The sequence below is a fragment of the Camelina sativa genome, chromosome 9 (assembly GCF_030686135.1).
Source record: "Camelina sativa cultivar CO46 ecotype springtype chromosome 9, ASM3068613v1".
Taxonomy (NCBI): domain Eukaryota; kingdom Viridiplantae; phylum Streptophyta; class Magnoliopsida; order Brassicales; family Brassicaceae; genus Camelina; species Camelina sativa.
In genome coordinates this window covers 8,790,463-8,810,594 of record NC_141888.1, presented here as the reverse complement: position 1 = coordinate 8,810,594, position 20,132 = coordinate 8,790,463, and the positions used below count along the sequence as shown (strand labels likewise).

General features: G+C 37.5%; 1 protein-coding gene across 1 annotated transcript; it reads right to left on the bottom strand.

The window, feature by feature from the left end:
• Positions 1–17,827: 17,827 nt before the first annotated feature.
• Positions 17,828–19,261, bottom strand: LOC147937934 (uncharacterized). Its single transcript, XM_087465364.1, has 4 exons — positions 19,123–19,261; positions 18,812–18,972; positions 18,515–18,646; positions 17,828–18,343 (listed from the first exon to the last, which is right to left on the bottom strand). Exons 1-4 carry the CDS (start codon positions 19,259–19,261, stop codon positions 17,828–17,830), a joined length of 948 nt encoding a protein of 315 aa, XP_087321490.1.
• Positions 19,262–20,132: the final 871 nt, after the last annotated feature.

The window sequence follows — 20,132 nt, the reverse complement described above, 5'->3', positions numbered from 1 at the left end:
TCCTTGTTTTATCCCGTGGTTCCCTTTAGGCTCGGCTCCTTTCTTAGCAGAAGTCTCGTGTTTATTGTTTGGTTGGTAGTCTTCAAAACTTTCAGAGATTTCTTACCCTTGGTGTTCATGGTGTGTGTTAACTTAGTGAAGTTTTGCCTTGCTCCTTGTCCCAGCGTTCATGATCTGTTTAGATATGATTGCTTTTTGGAAGGATTCTAGTTAGACGTAAGGAGACGCATCAGTCGTCGTCGTCACATCTGGGAGTTTGTGTGAGTCTCTATGACCGTCTAGGAGTGCTCTTTGCTTGCCGGGTTATGATATCCTTGGTTCTCGAGAGATTGGCTCTCATTGTGATAGGAGAAGGTAGTTGTTATTTACGGTTGGCCGAGGGCATCCGTGATAAATCACATGCGCAGATGTTTCAGAAGAAAAGGAATTTCTGTTTTTTTGGTTCTATCACTGTTAAGGTGTTAGCCTAGTTTCTTCTGCTTTTAGGATAAGGAGTTGTCCTCCTTCGATTTGGTTTCAATATTATCTGTTTGTATTTTCTGTCTAGTTTACTTTGTCTCCCTTTGTTAGGGCTTAGTTTCCAGGGAATTCCTTTTTTCCTCTGGCGTTTGTCTCTGGGGACTTCTAGTTGTCCGCCGGCATAAGTTTCCCTCGTTTGGGAGTCTGTAATCTTATCTTGGTTGTTGAACCAAGTTTCAAGTCTTAATAAAATTCAAGTTGACCAAAAAAAAAATATTAAAAGGAAAGAAAATTAAATCATTTTGATTTTTTAATTATTTAGATCACTTCCTAGTTCCTAGAATGATCACTAGTAGGCCTAATCACTAGTGCTGCTACGTATACAAGTTGAAGTTAAGCGTGTATTTTAATGTTTCCTATGGCTTTCAAATAATAATACTTTAAAACAAACAAAAAAACTTGAGGTCTTAATCATTTGTAAAAGAATATAAAGTGAGGCTGCCTTCTCCAAGTTTAATCATGAATAATGAGACTAAGGGCATCTCTAACCCATATCTCTATTTTTTTCTTCAAAATAGAGTAACTCTATTATGGAGTTGGGTTTTACTCCAACCCTACTCTATTTTGGAGTAAAAAATAGAGATCTCCAAATTGTAATATAAAGAAAAAAAAAAGAGATCTCCAAATATAGAGAAAAAAATAGAGATCTCTATTTTGGAGATGAAAATGAAGATGGGTTGGAGCAAAATTGACTCCAAACTCTATTATGCAGATAGAAATGGAGATGGGTTGGAGTTGGGATAAAAAGAACGCAATGAGCGAACCTCAACTTGAGAAAAATAACGCCGAACAGCTGAGTACGAGTTTTAAGAATTAAACTATGACACTCCAATTTCAAAGACATGCAGATGCAGAGAGGTTTAACGAGAACTGATTTGGCCATCTAAATTATCAAAATGCACTTATGTTTTTAGTCAAATATCCTCAATTAAGCTTGTTTATGTTGAAGTAGTCTGAGAATGAGTGACTTTGCGGGTCGAAACTGTTCGAATGAATACAAAACACAAGGAAATATCATGTGATGATTTGTAGGGACGGTAACAAGTTTTTAAAGCCTCTCGGATGTAGCAAACCGACTGTCGGATATGGATGGGCTCCCGGGCCTAGTAAGAGGATGTGAGGTCCATTAAGGAATGTAGGCTCATGGACTGGAAGTAGACATGGGACTCATTGAAAGGTGGCGGTCGGAGCGTTACAACATAACTTAAACCCATTTAAATTATTAATGTCTTAATTTTATAACCAACTAATGACTCATATATTTATTATATAGTCTATCAAAAAAAAGTTTTTTGATATATTTTTTGAGTATTATATTTTATAACTATGTAACGCCCCGACCGCCACCTCTCAGTGGGCCCTATGTCTAATCCCAGTCCAAGGACCCACCTTTGTTAATGGGCCTCACATCCTCTCACTACACCCGTGAGCCCATCAATATCTGGCGGCCGGTTTGCTACGTCTAGGAGGCTTTAAAGACTTGTTACCGTCCCTACAAATCACCACATGATCTTTTCCTGTGTTTTAGTCACTTTCCAGAAGGTCACCCATCCTAAGACTACTCCAGCTCATGCACACTTAACTCTAGAGTTCTCTTAGGACCCTTGATCGAAAATATAAGTGCACTTTGGTGACATAGGTGGCTAAATCAATTCTTTTAAACCTCTCCGCAAGTCTCTGAAATCGTGGTGTCACAATTCACCACCACTAACAGATCGCAAGGTCCTTGTTGCGCACCAAGAACGTCACCCCCGACGGTGTGAGCCCACTTGACTCCACACTCATCTGGGTTCGGCTCTGATACCACTTGTAACACCCCGACTGTCACCTCTTAGTGGTCCCATGTCCATGGGCCCTCCTTCTTTAATGGGCCTCACGTCCTCTCACTAGGTCTGTGAGCCCATCCATATCCGACGGTCGGTTTGCTACGTCCGAGAGGTTTTAAAGACTTGTTTACCGTCTCTACAAATCACCACATGATCTTTTCCTCTGTTTTGTCCTCATTCGCACAGTTTCGACAATCACTTCCCGAAAGGTCACCCATCCTGATACTACTCCAGCTTAAGCACGCTTAACTCTAGAGCTCTCTCAGGATCCTTGACCAAAAAAATAATTGCACTTTGATGATATAAGTGGTCAAATCAATTTTTTTAAACCTCTCCGTAAGTCTCTGAAACCGGGGTGTCACAAACTAAATAATGACCCAAATCCAATTTTAATAATATATTTTTATATTATTCTGTAGTTTTTTTTCTATTTCTTTAATCGCCTAGTAGTATATATGGTTGTGTAAATATATTATATCAGGCGTGTCTAAGAAAAAAAGATTTTGTTAAAGATTTTTTTTATTGTTTCATTTGTCTATATATTTTTTTCTTTTAAGTTATATTATTTTTTTTAAATATCCTCTTTAAGTGTATTATTTGCTAGTAATTAATAATAATATTGGTAAAGTAATTTTTTTAACCCCTAAAACTCGGTATGACTAACGAAGCCAACCCATATAACCTATTTTGTAACCAATTAATGAATCAAATACTAATTATAACTTAATAATCTATAACTATTTTATTATCTATCTAAAAGAAGTTGTGTACTTCCGAAATATTAAATAGGTGATATCCTAAACCTTGTGTATTCCGTTTAGATCATCTCTATTATTTATTATTTTTAATTTATTTTGGTAGAATAATTATTTTATTGTGATTGTCTTAAGATTTGTAATTATTAATTTTATGTTATTTTATGATGAGTGTCGTTAGAGGATGTAAATATGTTTTTTAAGTAGTCTAAGACTAGCTTCAATTTATATTTCTATTTTTTACTCAAAATTAGAATAACTATAAAATATAGCATTTTTAAAAAAGTAACACTCTTTTGTTAATAGAGTTTAGAATAGAGTTATTGTAATAAATAGAGTTACTCTTATACTCTATATAGAGGAATATATAAAGTAGGGTTGGAATAAATATTACTCTAACTTTAAAGTAAATTAAGGTTAAAGATGCACTAAAGATATGTTATTTTTATTCTAAATATCATTATAAAATAACATTAAAATTAATAATTAAATATATTTTTTAAGAAACCTAAAAATGAGGGGTTGGACTCAGAGCCGTGAGGTTTCTTTCTTTTTGAAAATAATATTTTAAACGAAGACTCGTTTCTTTTTTCTCTCTCGTGAAAACTCGTTCGCCCTAACCGCCGCCAAGGTTTCCACCTCGTTTCTGACCTCTCCGGCCACCGGCGCCTCTCGCCGGAGTCGTGAGAGGGTCGTCCTCTGTTTGCTTCTTTCATGTCTAGTTGTTGTTGAGCCTTTCTCAGCCCTTCTCCAGCGGATCTGGTTTCGAGGGTTTCGGAACAGAGTCAAGGGTGTTTTTTTCCGTTTTCGGTGAGATCCCCCCTGAGGTTTGTCTCCTTTTGGTCCGTGATGGTTAGCCGCGATTGCCCAGTCTCGTCGATGACTTTGTTGAGTGAATTTTAAGATCTGATTTTCTTTGGCCATGGTCGTTGATGGTGATAGACGGGTTTTTCGGCTTCTACTGCGGCCGAGATGTGTTTTGCCTTCTCTACGGTAACATCTGACCTTTGTATTCTCCCGTCCTCAGTAGTGCTGCCTTGGGTCTCTTTGTTTAGAAACTGTCTAGGTTACCTTTGGCTACATTCTCATCAAGTCAAGCTTGTTTGGTATATCCCCAGTTTGTTTTGATGGTGGCTTTAGGGTTATCCTTGTTGAGTCAGCTTTTAAGTCTATTACTTTCGGTTGTTGATATACTTGGGGGTTTGTATCGGGAATTTTAATCTACCTCTTCTTAGAGTCCTCTTGTTGGTTTGAGTTTAGTTTTTGCCCTAGGTTCGTTCTTGGTGTGAGCCATTTGGATGGTAATTTGTTGCTGAGTCACCTACTAGCCTTCCTTAGAGGTTCCTTTTGGAAGTCTCAGAGTTAGGTTTTAGTCAAAGCAGTGGATTCGTTCTCTATTTCTTCTCTTGCGAGAACGTCGTCAGTTTTAAGTCTATAGGTGGCTGAAGCTGGTTCGACGAGTGTCCGCGTGTAAGAATAGCTGATCTTGCGTGGCTTGTCTCCTGTCGGTTTTAAGGTTTTGGCCTTCTCCCTAGTGTTTTTAGTTCTCTCTAATCAGTTGGTGAGGTATGCTGGAAGTTGTATTTGTGTCTTTGGTCGTTCCTGCCTTCCTCTCTGTCGATTTGCTCTCTGGTTGTTTACGGTGTGTGGTAGTCCGGTCTTCCAATACTTTCGACATTTACAAGGTTCATAGGGAAGCTTGGTGGGAATCTCTCATGCCTGTGTTTAATTATAGAACTGAGTTCCTTTCTTCTCCATATATTATCATCGTTTGTAATCTTGGTTTCCCCTTACTTTGGGGCTGTGCTTCCCTCTTGTGGGCTAATGACTCTGGGGACATTCTTGTAGTCCGCCGGCATAGTGTTCCCTTGTTTGGGACTTGTATTCTACCTGTTATAATCTACTTTGGTTTGTGAAACCAAGTTTAACAATAAAATTTCAGATGAAAAAAAAAAAGAAACCTAAAAATGAGGAATGGAGATACTATCAAAGTAATAGAAATACAATATCTGTTAGCCATCTCAGAGTGAATGAGATATAATATCTTAATCATCTCACATTAAGTAGTAGAGATACAGTATCTATTAGTCAACAAGGCATCAATAATTAAAATATGTGAGTTGGAGGATCAGCGCATACGTATGACAAGATTTGCGATCACTAACGTCCAAGCCATCGCCATTTAAAATAGGTTGAGTGGTTGAATTTTGTATTTTATTGACGCGTTTGAACGTTTGAACGTTTAATAAATTACTTCGTTTTTATAAGGAAACGAAAGTTAGCTACTCTACACTAAAAACATGACCACATAATTTAAATTTTAAAATGCTTATTTATTACCATAGTTAATGTAAATGCAGATTCTAGAACAACTCATTATGAGGAACAAGTCGTTATGCCGAACAGAGTGTTGTGCCAATCAGGAAGCTGCATCATATCACAAACGCTTGAGTTGCTGACATGGATGCGTAAGCTGACGTGGCGAGACATGAGTGGATGTGATGATGTGTCGAGGAAGGTTGCTGACTTGGCATTGAAGATATGGACGAGATTTCACTTGGAGATATGAAAAAATATTCTCTGCGATAAATAAGGAAAGGATAAGCTTGAGCAGCAAGCAGTTTCCGTTTGCTTGGAGATATGAAGAATATTCTCCGCAAGAGTTAAGGAAAGTATAAGGCTGAGAAACAAACATTTTCCTTATCCCGTGATATTTGGAGATTCGCCTTCTAGGAGTTCTCATGTCGTGTATATATATTCTAGGAGTAGGCCACGAGCCAATTTGAGCACTCTAGAATATTGATACAGTTGTAAACTTCGAAGCCACAAAAATAAGGCCTAGAGGGGGTGTTCCCAGTTCTCAGTGACATTAATCAGGGTGGTGATTAAGTGCGCAGAGAATTGTTTTTTTTTCTCTTAGATCTACTCTGGTGAGAGTTTAGATAGAAAAGAGAGAGGGTGAGTTTTAATCTCTTAGCTATAAAGAGAGAGGGTGAGTTTATTCTCTTAGATCTACACAGGTGTGTGTTTAGATAGAAAAGAGAAGAGGGGTCAGATTCATTCTTAGTCGGGTTCAATCCTATTGGGTAGAATAAGTTGAGTAAGGGCCGAGACAAAATTGTATTCTTGTAAAAGATAAATTTTGTTAATAAGATTGAATAGAAAAGCGTTGGCTTGGCGCGTTCCAAGTGTGAATCAGTGTGTTGTGCTTCTCTATACCCTTACAATTGGTATCAGAGCAGACGCCTGATAAAAGAATTGCTTAGAATCCACAACAGTTCGTTTATAAGAATAATCCGCTTATGCTTGACGCTGAGCACTATGATGATTGGAAAGCACAAATCAGACAGATGATTCAAAGTCGTGATATGGAAGCCTGGTTCGCTGTTGAAGATGGATGGTCACTTCCAACACTTACGAGCATGAGAGGAGAAACTCTAATAAAACCCTGTAAGCTATGGACGGCTGAGGAGAAGTTAAAGGGAAAACAGAACGCTGAAGTGTTATCTACAATTTTCAGCTGCTTGCCGATGGATCTGTTCGCGATGGTGCAAGAGTGTATGTCGGTGAAAGAAGCTTGGGATATTTTGGAAGCCTTCTTTGAGGAAACCAGAAGGGTGAAGAAGGAAAAATCTGATGTATCACCATCTTGTCGTTTCAACAGTCAACTAAGCTCCCTTTGTCAGGAAGTTGTAATGCTGAAGAAGGTATATAAGGATAAAATGTTTGTCAAGGACTTTCTCAGAAGCTTATCACATGGATATTTTTCTCACAAATCTGATGGTAAAGGTGCTTTAAATTCTGATGAACAAAAGGTTGATCAGTGTGTAAAATTAGTTCAGACAGATGAACTGCAGATGAGAAAGAACGATCAGAAGGCTGAGGAATCATTCACTCTGAAGACTGTAGAAACTCAGACGTCTGTTCAAGGGAGTACTGATTAAGCTGCAGTTCAGAAGTCTGAAGAGTGTACAACGTCAGCATCAATCTTCATCATCCAGATCTGATGCAGAGAAAGATCTCAGAGTTCTGAATATCAAGATTATGGACACTTCCAATCAGAATGTTCTAGACTTGAAAGAAGAAGTGTGTTGAAGTGTTACAACCGTCAAGGCTGCGTTCATACGAAATCTTGTTTGACATGGAGTGATATTGATTCAGCCAAAGAAGATGATGAGAATCAGAAGTCTGTTTTGAAGCCTAAGGATGACGTGGCTGGCTTATCTGTTGAGAAACAAGTCATCGCTCTGTTTAAGGATCTGATTCTGCAGAAAAAGGAGAATTATGATCTGGTGTCTGAGAAGAAAGAGCTGCTTTATAGAGTCTTCACTCTTGAGAAATTGTTGTCTGAGGAGAAAGTTATTATATCTCTGTTGAGACAACGTCTTGAGGATCAGATAAAGAATAACAAGAGACTGAGTAAAGGAGCAAAAGATCTGGATAAGCGGCTGGTCACTCACAAGGGTACTATGATTGCAAACTGTGGGAAGAAGAACCATGGAAGAAACTCAAGTGGTGACACAAGTGCAGTGAATGGGTCAATATTGCTGCAAAACAGAGGTGGTGCTGTCAAACGAGCGTCTGAGTTCAACCTGCAGAAGACTAAACAGATGATTGTTGTGAACAACCTGAGACGGAAACTGCGTCGGTGTTGGTATTGTGGTGTGATTGGTCATATTAAGATTGATTGCTACAGATTTAAGAATCGTGTAAGTCAGCTTTTAAGCCAGAAGAAGTTCCACAATGATTGGAAGAAGAGGCAATCAAGTCTTCATTAAGAAGAATGATCTGTATTGTTATAGTGGATCTTCAAGTATCACAATTAACAATGGTTTACATCTCAAGTCGATGAAAGAAAAGACAAGATCAGAAGTTGAGACAAGAATGTGGAGTGTCGGAGATCAGAACAAAAGAACATGTCACTGTTATTATGCAAGTCAGAGCCTCCACAAAGCTAACTGTTTCAAGTGTCTGGATTGTACTATACCACTCACGCATCTGAAGGAGTGTCACAAAGATGTTCGAAGATACATGCGAGTAAACATCAAGAAATGTGACATGAACTGTTATGTTGCACACTCTGTTGATGATCAACAGACTGTTGTATTGAAGCATTGTGGTTGTTCAAGGTACATGACTGTGAATCAAGGAAGGCTACACAACTTTGAAGAAGGCTTAGCTGACATGGTCACTTTTGGAGATGAAGCTAAAGGTAAAATCAAAAGCAAAAGTGCATCTCGGGGTAAAGATCAGCCCACTATGGTGTCTACCTTGTCGATGATCTAAAAGCCAATCTGATTAGCATCAGTCAGTTGTGTGACGAGGGTTTAGATGTTAACTTCACTAAGGAAAGATGTCAGGTGGTTGATGAGCGCAACAATATTTGAGTTCAAGGTCAATGCTCTGATAATAGCTGGTGTATATCGAAGTCGTCCAATCCACAAGCAAAAGAGTTCAATCAGCAGTGTTCTATGATGTCTAGAGACATGATCTGAGAAGGAGTGTATTAAGTAGATGTTGTCAAGTGTAAGCTGTAGCACTCAGGAAACTGTGAGAATCACTTCCATCAAGAAGCTGCTGGAAGGATTCAGAAGGGCAGAGTTGTTGTTTCTGCAGCTATTACACAGAGTTGTTCAGATGCAGTTAGTGGTGTTGCATGTCAGAGCTCTGCAAATGGAGTTAAGTTGAAACATGGGCGAAGCTACAGAGATGGCTTCTAATTCTATAGAATCATTGTGCTGAACGAACTCAATTGTCTTAGGTCTTCAAGAACAGAATAGACAAACGTGGACAAGTTGTGGAGAACAAGGCATGAGGCAGAGTTTGCTAGAGGCAGCACCTATGAGAGTTGGAAATGTTCTATCTTAGAAGATGTTTCAAGAGATTGTGTAAATGGTAACAGGTACGGTGGACTGATCAGTCGTCTGAAGATGTGTTGTACCAGCAAATTAGACATCTGCTATGTACTTGCAAGCTGTGAGTGTTTCAGTGATAATCGTAAAGTATCACACATGCGAGCTGCTGAAAGGAGTGCCAAGTATTTTTAAAGGCACATCTAGGGTTGGTGTTGATGAGAGGAGCTAGCAGAAACTTGAAGAGATCTCGGTCTCTGAATCATCGTGAAGGATCTGGTGGCTGCTGCCTTCTGTTAACAAATCTGATCTTCTGCTATGCTCAGAAGCTTGTCAAGGTACCTCGTTCAATTGTTGAATATGAGGTTAATGCCTTGGGAACCTGTTTCAATCACCCGATGAGAATCAAATAGTTGAGAACAGCGTACGGTACATTCTTAGACCCTGCATCAATTTTGTGTGACAATCGTTTGTTTGTTAATATTGTTGTAGATCATGTACTAAAATTCCAATTACAGGATCCTGAATATTGTTTATTCATAGATTAGTTGTGGAGAAACTGATAGTATTAGAACATCAGAGTACTGATTTGCAAATTGCTGATTTGTTTACAAAACCATTGGACTTGGATCAACACATGATTCTGAGAAAAGTCATTGGTGTTTGTGGGATCTAATATGTTCTGTGAGTTGTGTTGATCAGATACAGGGACATGCATCAGATCAGGCCATAGAATTCCTAGAATGTATAAAAGAGCAACACTCTATCTAAACGAAGAATTAGTGGAAAACAGTTGTCTGTCATGCCAATTCATATGGGGGATCTTGTAAAACGTTGTCATGAAGGAGGAGGTCAAAGAGCTGAGGAGTGGCATTATTATGCATTCCATTCTGAAAGAAGTACCAGTTGTCTCTAACTAAAAAAAAAAAAAAAAAAGAGTCATGTGGCTGGTACGTCTGCAACAGAGCCCTGAAGAATAATAACAAGGGAATGCACAAATATCCGCGGTTGAAAAGTCAAGTGATATCGCTGATAGAAATCAGGAGATTCAGCAGAAGATCGTTCATATCATCAAACTGTGAAGATCATTCATGCCTGTTGGATCTAAGCTCTAAGGTAGTGTATCATGAAAAGTCAAAAAAAAAAAAAAAAAAAAAAACAGGACTTGATACACTCCTGTCAATGCACTCTCCAAAAGAAATTCCAGCTGCCTACTTCACGTTGATGATGAACCATGAGAATCAAAGGCATGCCAGAGCGAAAGACTAGCCACTGATCATAGAACTGTTCTTTGAAGATTCACGAAAGGTTGTGGTAGTTTCTGGTGAAGTCCTGAACAAGTGGTTGGCACACATCACAGAACAGATCTCAAGGTATGAAAGCCTCTTACTTTCAGAAGTAAAAAAAAATTAATATAAAAGTACTCTGGAAGGTCTATTGCTTTTCTTGTTTCCTCACTTCCTGTGATTAACAATTTTTGGATGTCTAAGGTTGTGTATAGAAGGTTGAAAAGAAAACAATGTGTTGTAGAATCAATGTTTTGTAGTTAAATTCATATGACTGATTGTTGAACAAGTGTGCACTGATGTGTGTGTTAAGTGGTTCAGGTTTAAGCTCACTTGTTTCAGCTCATAGAAATGATCATGACTCTCTAAGAGGTAAACTCCAGAGAGCAGCAATGGATCAAGGGTCTAACATCTTGAGTGATAGATTGATCATGGAAGTAAGATCAAAGAGCTGCGTATTCATCTAATTATTTGGGTGAAAATAAGTGTCCGATGAGTACTAAAGTGTTGGAAGTAGCTGTTACTGCAACCTGGTTCAAGTTGTGAAAGAGCTTCAGAGGATTGTTGCTGAGTCATCATGCGTCTGAGGATGATTCGAAAGACTGATACTCGTTTGTATCGATACAATGAGTATAGTGTCAGTTCCATTATACGAAGGAATGGAGCTACCTCTTCTAGAGGCCGATGAGTGTTCCTAGACAGAAGATTGTGCTCACAAGTTGTTATGTGGCTATCATGTCTGTACAACAGGTGGTTGTTCATTTGAGTTCCATCTTTGATCAAAGTATTTGATGCACGGGACTATTACCAGAAGATGGATTATGCTCAGAGGCAAGGGTCTATGTCCTACCAGCTGTTTGACGTGTGCATTATCGTCTGTATCACCGGTATATATGCTCCAAATTCTGTTTCACCATGGGTCACTACGTCCAAAGCAAGGGTATGTTTTATCTTCTATAAGTGAATCCAGAGAAGATATCTTCTTGAGTTAAGAGAGAATCTGCAGAAGTGTGTTGATACTTCAGTGTCGTGGAGTCAACAAAAGAGTAACAGGAGATCACTTCACCCTTGATGATCTGCAGGTGCATATGATTGTGATGAGACATGTTATCTGCAATGAAAAATAGAGGTGTGATACTCTGTTGTTAGGATCGTGATACATCCATTGAAGAACGAACGTTTGTGTTTGGTTCCACTGATGATGTAGGAGGATGGTTGAAGCTGCTGGGCCTCTGAAAACTATGTATGAAATTTTTGGTTAGATGTCTACATGAACAACAGAGATGTGCTGATCTGATCATTATCATACATGCATGTTTGGACGAGGTTGTGTTAAAGAACAGACGATTGTGTTTGCTCTTAATGATGCTGCATGCAACTGTTGAGTTTCTCAGAAATGTGTCTACGTTGAAGACTTGTTTAGGAGAAGGTGTATGAGATTCTTGGACTAATCTGTCAAGTGCCAAGGGGTTTGATCAAGACAGTGAATGCTCTTTTCAAAAAACATGGATTTCATGAAGTCTCAGTTATGACAAATTTGAGAAGTAGAACATGCTTAGCTCATCTGTATGTAAGGGCAACACGGCTTTGTGTAGAATCAATCGAAGAAACTGCTTCAAATGCAAGAATGAAGGATATCTACAGTGAAACATAGTTTTGAGATTGTAGAACATAATACACAAGAGGCTGTTTTTCTTGTAGAGCTTGTGTATGGTCACCTCCTTACTATGATTCAATCAAAGTTCTATCTGTTGTTCGAATTCTCGGCAATCAGTGTCCTATTGCCCAACGTCCAATTGTGGTTGCAAGGATAGTCAATATGCCTACAAACAAGAAGCTGCTTCAAAAGGCGACGAGACAGGTCATCAAAGTGCTTAAGGATGCGAAGCACTATTAGCAGGTAAGTAATTCCCATAGCTCAGTATGATGTTGTGATACATATGTCTGTTTTTGACTTAGTTGATCACTCAAGCTAGGGGAGAATGATTCTGGTTCTGGTTTTTGATTGGTTTTTGATATAATTCTAATCAACGCCTAATGATAAGGAGTTTTGTACTTATGGGGGAGAATCTTTGTAGCTACTTGGTTTAGGGGGAGAATCATTGTTTATGGGGGAGACTTAATTTTAATTGGTTGATCTTAGGATGGTGGTGGTTATGGATCTTAGGTTGTTAATGATTGAGAATATGCCAATTGATTAAGTCTGATTAGAGAATTATTAAGAACATGGTTTCCGCTGCAGCCCGCTAGGGTTTCTGATTGTTAGGTTCTTATGCATAATTCTGTTTGAACAAGCTGTTGACTAATTTTGCTAGATAATGTCTGATGTTTTATCTAGTTGTTGCTTGTTCTGTTTTTGGCTTGTGTTTGTTGGAGTGTCTTTTCAGGTTGAACCAGAGAGATGCTTGAGTATCAAACTCAGTCAAAATGGGGGAGATTGTAAATGCAGATTCTGGAACAACTCACTGTGAGGAACAAGTCGTTATGCCGAACAGAGTGTTGTACCAATCAGGAAGCTGCATCATATCACAAACGCTTGAGTTGCTGACATGGATGCGTAAGCTGACGTGGCAAGACATGAGTGGATGTGATGATGTGTCGAGGAAGGTTGCTGACTTGGCATTGAAGATATGGACGAGATTTCACTTGGAGATATGAAAAAATATTCTCTGCGATAAATAATGAAAGGATAAGCTTGAGCAGCAAGCAGTTTCCGTTTGCTTGGAGATATGAAGAATATTCTCCGCAAGAGTTAAGGAAAGGATAAGGCTGAGAAACAAACAGTTTCCTTATCCCGTGATATTTGGAGATTCGCCTTCTAGGGGTTCTCAAGTCGTGTATATATATTCTAGGAGTAGGCCACGAGCCAATTTGAGCACTCTAGAATATTGATACAGTTGTAAACTTCGAAGCCACAAAAATAAGGCTTAGAAGGGGTGTTCCCAGTTCTCTGTGACGTTAATCAGGGTGGTGATTAAGTGCACAGAGAATTGTTTTTTTCTTTCTCTTAGATCTACTCTGGTGAGAGTTTAGATAGAAAAGAGAGAGGGTGAGTTTTAATCTTTTAGCTAAAAAGAGAGAGGGTGAGTTTATTCTCTTAAATCTACACAGGTGTGTGTTTAGATAGAAAAGAGAAGAGGGATCAGATTCATTCTTAGTCGGGTTCAATCCTATTGGGTAGAATAGGTTGAGTAAGGGCCGAGACAAAATTGTATTCTTGTAAAAGATAAATTTTGTTAATAAGATTGAATAGAAAAGCGTTGGCTTGGCGCGTTCCAAGTGTGAATCAGTGTGTTGTGCTTCTCTATACCCTTACAGTTAAGACCCCTGAAATTCTCCACGATGTCCAAAAACATAACAACATAATTCAAATTTAAAAATGCTTATCTATTACAATAATTAAGACTCCTGAAATTTTCCATTCAGATGAAATCGTGGAACAAGATTAATCCGTGAGAAATTGTGGTCGAATGGTACAAGACATTCGAGTTTGAGTTCGCAAGTTTTTGTTTTGCTAATTAGATGTAATTTTGAACCGAGACGGATACATTTTCTTTATTTCCAATTGAGTTATCCACTTCTATTCAGTTGCATATTTTGTTATCCAAAACAACCATTTTCGATCGAATTTCCTTCAACTGAAACAGATTGAGGTTAGCCGGAAATGGAGGTTGTGTGTTAAGTTTGAGTTAGGGAGTTGTTAGGCTCAATCTTTCCGAAAGACGTGTTGTGGGTTCGATAGCCTCTGGTTTTGACTCGGATTCAGGAATCGAACACTTTGATTGAGGATCTCGGAACAAGTTAATGTGCAGCAAAGTAGTCCAACCGTTAAATAGGACATACTCCTTTTGTTAGCCATTAAAAGAAAATTGATCGACTGACTATTTTCGGAGATGGAATGCAGGTACAAGAAAATACCTTTTTCTCTTTTACATTTGCAAGAACGATATGGCTGAACACTAGAGACGCCTTAATTCTCTGACAACCTAACTACCTAAGCCGTATGATCTCTTCCATCAAATTCTTTTTCTTGCAACAAGTATATATGATGTGCCATACATACCTTGGCGCTTGGCCAATATTTTCGCTTTACACAATAACATACAATAATGTTATGCTTCTCAAATCTCTATTTTTTACTGGTTTGCATTTCTTATAAATTTCTAAGAAAATGTTATAAATTTTCAAGAAATTTATTTTGATGATTAATGTAATTTCTTTTTTATTTGATAGGTTCAAATTGGATGGAATTTTCGGCATGTAATTCATTTTTCAAAAATAATTTGGTCTTGGGGTGTCACACCAAACAACATTTAACATGTTTAAACCTCGTAGATTCAAATTAAACTTGTTTTTTTTTTATAAAACTAAATAAATAAAATACAATAACATTTAACATAGACATCTTTCATGGTTGAATAACTTTTTAAACATAATTAAAATGTTGATTGGTTCTCCTGCTATCATTAACAAATACAACATTTGCAATCAGTTGCGGTTGATAACAATTGAAAAAAATTAAGAAATTATTTTGTATCTCCCAATGCCTGAAATCACTATATTCCAAAAGTTTAAAAAGGAAAGAAAAAAATCACATAAGCAACAAATTAAAGATATATTAATTTTTTTATATATATCCACATTAATTATCAAACACTACTAATTAATTCTCTAAACTTAAATTTACCAATATATGAACAATTATTTGTGTTACATATTAATTTTTTTTGTTTGACTAATAATTTAGTAATAATCTACAGTTTTTCTTTAGTAATTATGTTCAATTCTTTTTCATGAATTTCATTTTATTGTTTTTATTTCTTTTTTATTATTATTATAACTATATTTATTTGATAACTTTTGTTTAACCATTATCGCATCTAGTGATCAATCAGTCATAAATTTCTCGCAAACGCATTTGTTTTTAATTGCTACATTTAGCCAAAACTGCTGACACCATTATTTATCTGGTTCGATCGAATTGTTTTAATCGTCGATTTTGGACCGGTTTGGTTTAAGGAAACCATTGAACCGAGTTGTAAAAGGGGAAAAACAACCTAGGGTCGTGTTTTTTGTGTTGTTTCGCCGCTTTTAGAGAAACAAAAGAGAGAGTTGGTTCTTTAGGTTCTAGAGAGAGTTTGTGAGATTTCAAAGCTTTGTGGGAGAGATCTTGCTGTGGGAGTGAGGATTCAAGGCTAGGATCATGTGGGAAGCTTGCTGGGAGTGTGGATTCGTCCATTGTTGGTCAGAAACTTCCTGCAAAGAGGTGAGTGCATGATCATGGCTTATCTAAGCCCTTGATTCCTTGTTCTTGCTTGTTTATGTGTTTTTCTTGCTGGGATTGGTTGCTACAGGTTCCTTTGGATGTATAAGGCTTGGGTTCCGAGTATTGGACGATTTGGTGGAGTTAGGGCGCGAGATTCGACTCTCGGCTTCAGGCGGATCGCGGTTGCAGAGGGAGTGTCGATCGACACCAGTGAAGCAAGCATCGATCGGCACTGTGGGGTAGTGTCGGTCGACACCAAGAGCCAGTGTCGATCGACACTTGGCTGGTGTCAGTCGACACCTCCCTCCCAGTGAGTTGATGTTCGTTTTCCTGGTTTGTGTGCTTTGTTTTGTTGATTGTTTGGAACTTGGAATCACTGTTGTTTGTGTGTATAGCCCAGTAGATAGGAGGATTGCCTCACTGAGTGTTTATCAAATACTCATGCATCTCAATATGTGTTTGTGGTGCAGGTAAAGGCAAAGTGTGATCGTGGAATTAAGGCAATGAAGAGAAGGATGTTCTAGGGACTCGGTTTGATGTTGCCTGGCATTGCTAGGTTGCTAGAGTTGGGTCATTAGAACATTGCTAGGTTGCTTGTTCTATATTTCTGGTTATTTGATTATTGGATATTGTTGATGTTATATTTATTGATTATATTATTGGATATTTATTGGATATTGAGATTGGTTATTCTGCTGATGATTGTGATTGTGGTTAGGTGGCTAGTGTATATGGGACCACTAATTGTAGTTTATTTACTATATTATATTTATTATTTATTATTATTTTTTTAAAAAAAGGTCGGTCCTTTCAATGTTATAGAAACTGTTTATTTCCAAAACTCCTACAACCACAATAACGCATTTAAAATCAGTCCAAGTATTTTACTTGTCGTATTGTGCACGCTTCACTAAGTTTAGAGCCCCTCAACAAAGCATGTCCAGCACTTATCTTAAGTTCCTTACTAGATTAGAATTAAAAATATATGTTGAATATTTTTGTTACTTTTTTTTTCTTTGTTTAGTGTTATAAATGTACAATATTATTAATTTTATGGTTTAACCCACATAATATCGCGAAATAATTTATTTTTTTACATAATATGAATTTAATCAACGTAATTAGTTATGTCTATTTCTCTAATATTGATACTGTTAACAAAACAATGAAACGATGGTTTAGCTGTGTAACACTGAATTAATGATATTTTAAATTTATATCAATATGATGAAACATATTCCGCCATATAACTTTGTCCTGAGATATTTTAATTTGCACTATATTATCTTATTTTTTAAAATATTTATTTTTTGTATTAGAAATATTAGATTGAGTTAATATGAAACTTAATAAGATTGCAACCATTTATATTTTATAAGATTGGCGCATCTAATAAAGTTTAGATATGTCTAATACTTAGAATTCTTATAAAGTTTAAATTTTTATCATATTTGAAACTTCGTAAAAGTTTAAATATATTATTAATATTTTCAAGGTTTTATAAAGTTTAACTTTTTTAGTTGTTTTAATATTTATAATACTTTGAAACTTTTTAAAATTTTACATTCTTTAATATAAAGAACCAGGATAAACCAAATAAAATTTTAAATTTGAATGTATGACAAAACAAGCTTTCTACTCATTTGTATTCTGAATCAGTTTGGTCTATTTTATGGTATGACTTTGAACATTGTGCAATTTTTTAGTGATGTGGGATATATTACCCATATATGTCTGTTTTGAAAATTTGAATTATATTATATGGAGAAAAAACCCACAAATTTTATTAACTAGATGTATTATATATTAATTTAAATATACATTCAAATAAAATGAAATGGAATCAAATATTTATATATGTCTGAATTAAGTAGAAAGATTTTTTATCTTTTAAATCTTACCTATAACTGATTTTAAAATTTTGGTAACTAATAGTATTAAAAGCAATAAGTAATTGTTTCTAAAATTAGGATTTATTTGTAAAAAGTGATACAAAATAATATTATAGATTACTGGTCTGTTGTGGCCCAATGGTTGATAAAAAAAAAAAAAAGTATAGATTCGTTTGATCAAGTGGGATATTGACGAATTCAATAAATATTACCATATGGTTATGAATAAGATTTACGGCGGACCTATTAAGGGGAAAGGGGTTCAATTGACCCCCCCCCTTTAATATTGAAATTAAGATTTTCTGTATAGAATTTTTTTTTAAAAAAATATCGGTTTTATTAGATTTCTGAAATAAACATCGGATACAATACATACATGAGTGGAGCTATTAGAGATACATCACAGCTTTGTTTACACTTTCAAAGGAAAATTATGATGGTTGGAAGTAAGTGAACCAAATAGCAAGGTATGAGTCATGGAGCAAGTTGGCGGAATGCTGTGTATCCTGCTTGCTGTCGAGGCCTAGCAATTTCCTGCAGAGAAGGAGCTGGACTTCCCATAGGAGCTGAACCTCGGATCGCATTTTTGAGCTATGTAAACGAGCATTGCGTTCCTTCGAAATGGTGTATATCAAGGCTTGGAAAATGAGTTTGCAGACGGAGTTGAGTTTCACATTTGATGTGGGTCTCTTGATCCAGGTTAAGAAGTTGTTGAAAGAGGGGCTCGGAGGTGGTTGGAATTGAGCAAAGAAACTTGACCAGAGATTCTTGGTGAATAGGCAATCGAAAAACAAGTGATCCCGTGATTCATTACCAGCTTGGCATAGAAGGAAAGTGCTTGGGACTGGTTGATTCCACCTCTGTAAGCAATCTCTAGTCGTCAGTCTATCCTGCACTGTCAGCCAAGCAATGAAAGCCATCTTGGGAATGTGATTCTTGAACCAGATCTGAGAAAACCATGGAATGGGTGGTCATGCAGGATGCAAATGTCGCCATGTTCTACACGTGGAAAAAGTTTTGTGAGTTTCATCCGGGGTTAACTTCCACTGAAAGTGATCTACGCCTAAGTTTGACGAAGGAGGCGGTTGATTGTGTAGGCAGGTTCTGAGGAGTTATACCAGAGGGTGGCGTCCCCGCGGGATAAGCCATGCATTGTTATTTGAAGCAGCTCTAACCGGATCAAGGATGCCTAATCCTGTAACTCGAGGACCAGATTCACCAGGGATATCCAGTAGAGGACCGAGTCCTCTCTAGTTGTCATGCCAAAATAAAGCTTGGGAACCAGAAACAACACTGCAGTGCACGAAAGGCCTTGCCAACGCCCTTAGTTTTGTCATCCGCTTCCATATCCAGCTCCCTGTATATCGAAAGTCTGCTTCCCATAAGCTTCTACCGCGAATTAAATGATGCTTTACCCAGGAGACCCATAAGGAGTCTGCTTGTGAGAAGAGGAGCCAGATCATTTTAAGTCCATAAACCTGATTCCAGTCAACCAATCTCTTAAGACCCAAACCTCCAGATGCTTTTGGAGACCAAACCACTTCCCAGGAGACCTTTGCTCCGTGAGCAGAGGATCCTACACCATTCCACATAAATGTGCTACATATACGCTCCAGCTTTTCCAAACATTTGTTTGGTAGGAGAAAAATTGATGCCCATTACTTTATTGTGCTGTTGATAACATATTGTAGTAATTGTAGTCGACCTGCGAAAGAGAGGTGTCTACTTGTCCAGCCTGAGATGTGAATTTGAATCTTGTCTATCAACGATTGATAATCAGTTTGCTTGAGCTTGTGAGGTGTAAGGGGAACACCTAGGTAGCACATGGGAAGTGAGCCATAGGTCAGGTTGTGCCTTGCCACCATATGACTTATGATGTCTCAATTGTTTCCGTCAAGGTAGAGACACGATTTGGTAAGGTTGACTCCAAGTCCTGAGGAAGCTTTGAACTGGGCCAGGATTCAAAGAATTTCAACCAAGGACTGCGCTCCTCCATCGAAGAAGACTAGGATGTCATCAGCGAAACTGAGATGAGTGATGAGTGGGTGGTGACACTTGGGGTGAGGTTAAATACTGCGCCTTAAAGCTGATTCATCTAGCTTGTTATGGTGTGATCTAATTCAACCGGTTAGCTTGGTGTCGACTTGGTTAGCTGGTTTAATGATGGTTCATTATTCTTTGACATCGGTTTTGGAAGTCCAAGAAGAAAAACGATTTGGTTTCGAAGAAATCAAAATTGTAGAAGGATTAGGATTTATTCTTTTGTGTTGATATATATACACCTTCTTATTATCTCCTATTGTATCTCTAATTCATCTCTATCTTTTAATCTCTCTGAAGTTCTGTTTTTGAGCTAGAGAGAAACACTTGAATCATTATAGTGAATTGTTGGGTTGAATCCAACTCCAGACATAGATTCATCACATCGGTGAATCGAACTGGGTAAACAATTCCTTGTGTCCTTGCTTTCTTATTTCGGTTTTAACTTTTCTTTGATTCTGAGATTGTGTGTTGGTTGAGCTAATTTGTGTTGAGTTCTTGAAAGGTTTTCGCCGTTAAAACTTCTCATAGCTGCTTTGATAAAACACCCATGACCAAGGTGAATAAGGGAGCCAAGATAGAATCTCCTTGTCTTAGGCCTTTCCTACCCGGGAAATAACATGTTAATTCCCCATTGAAAGCCACTGAGTAGGAAGGAGTGGAGAAACAAGTCACTAACCAATTTATGAACATTGT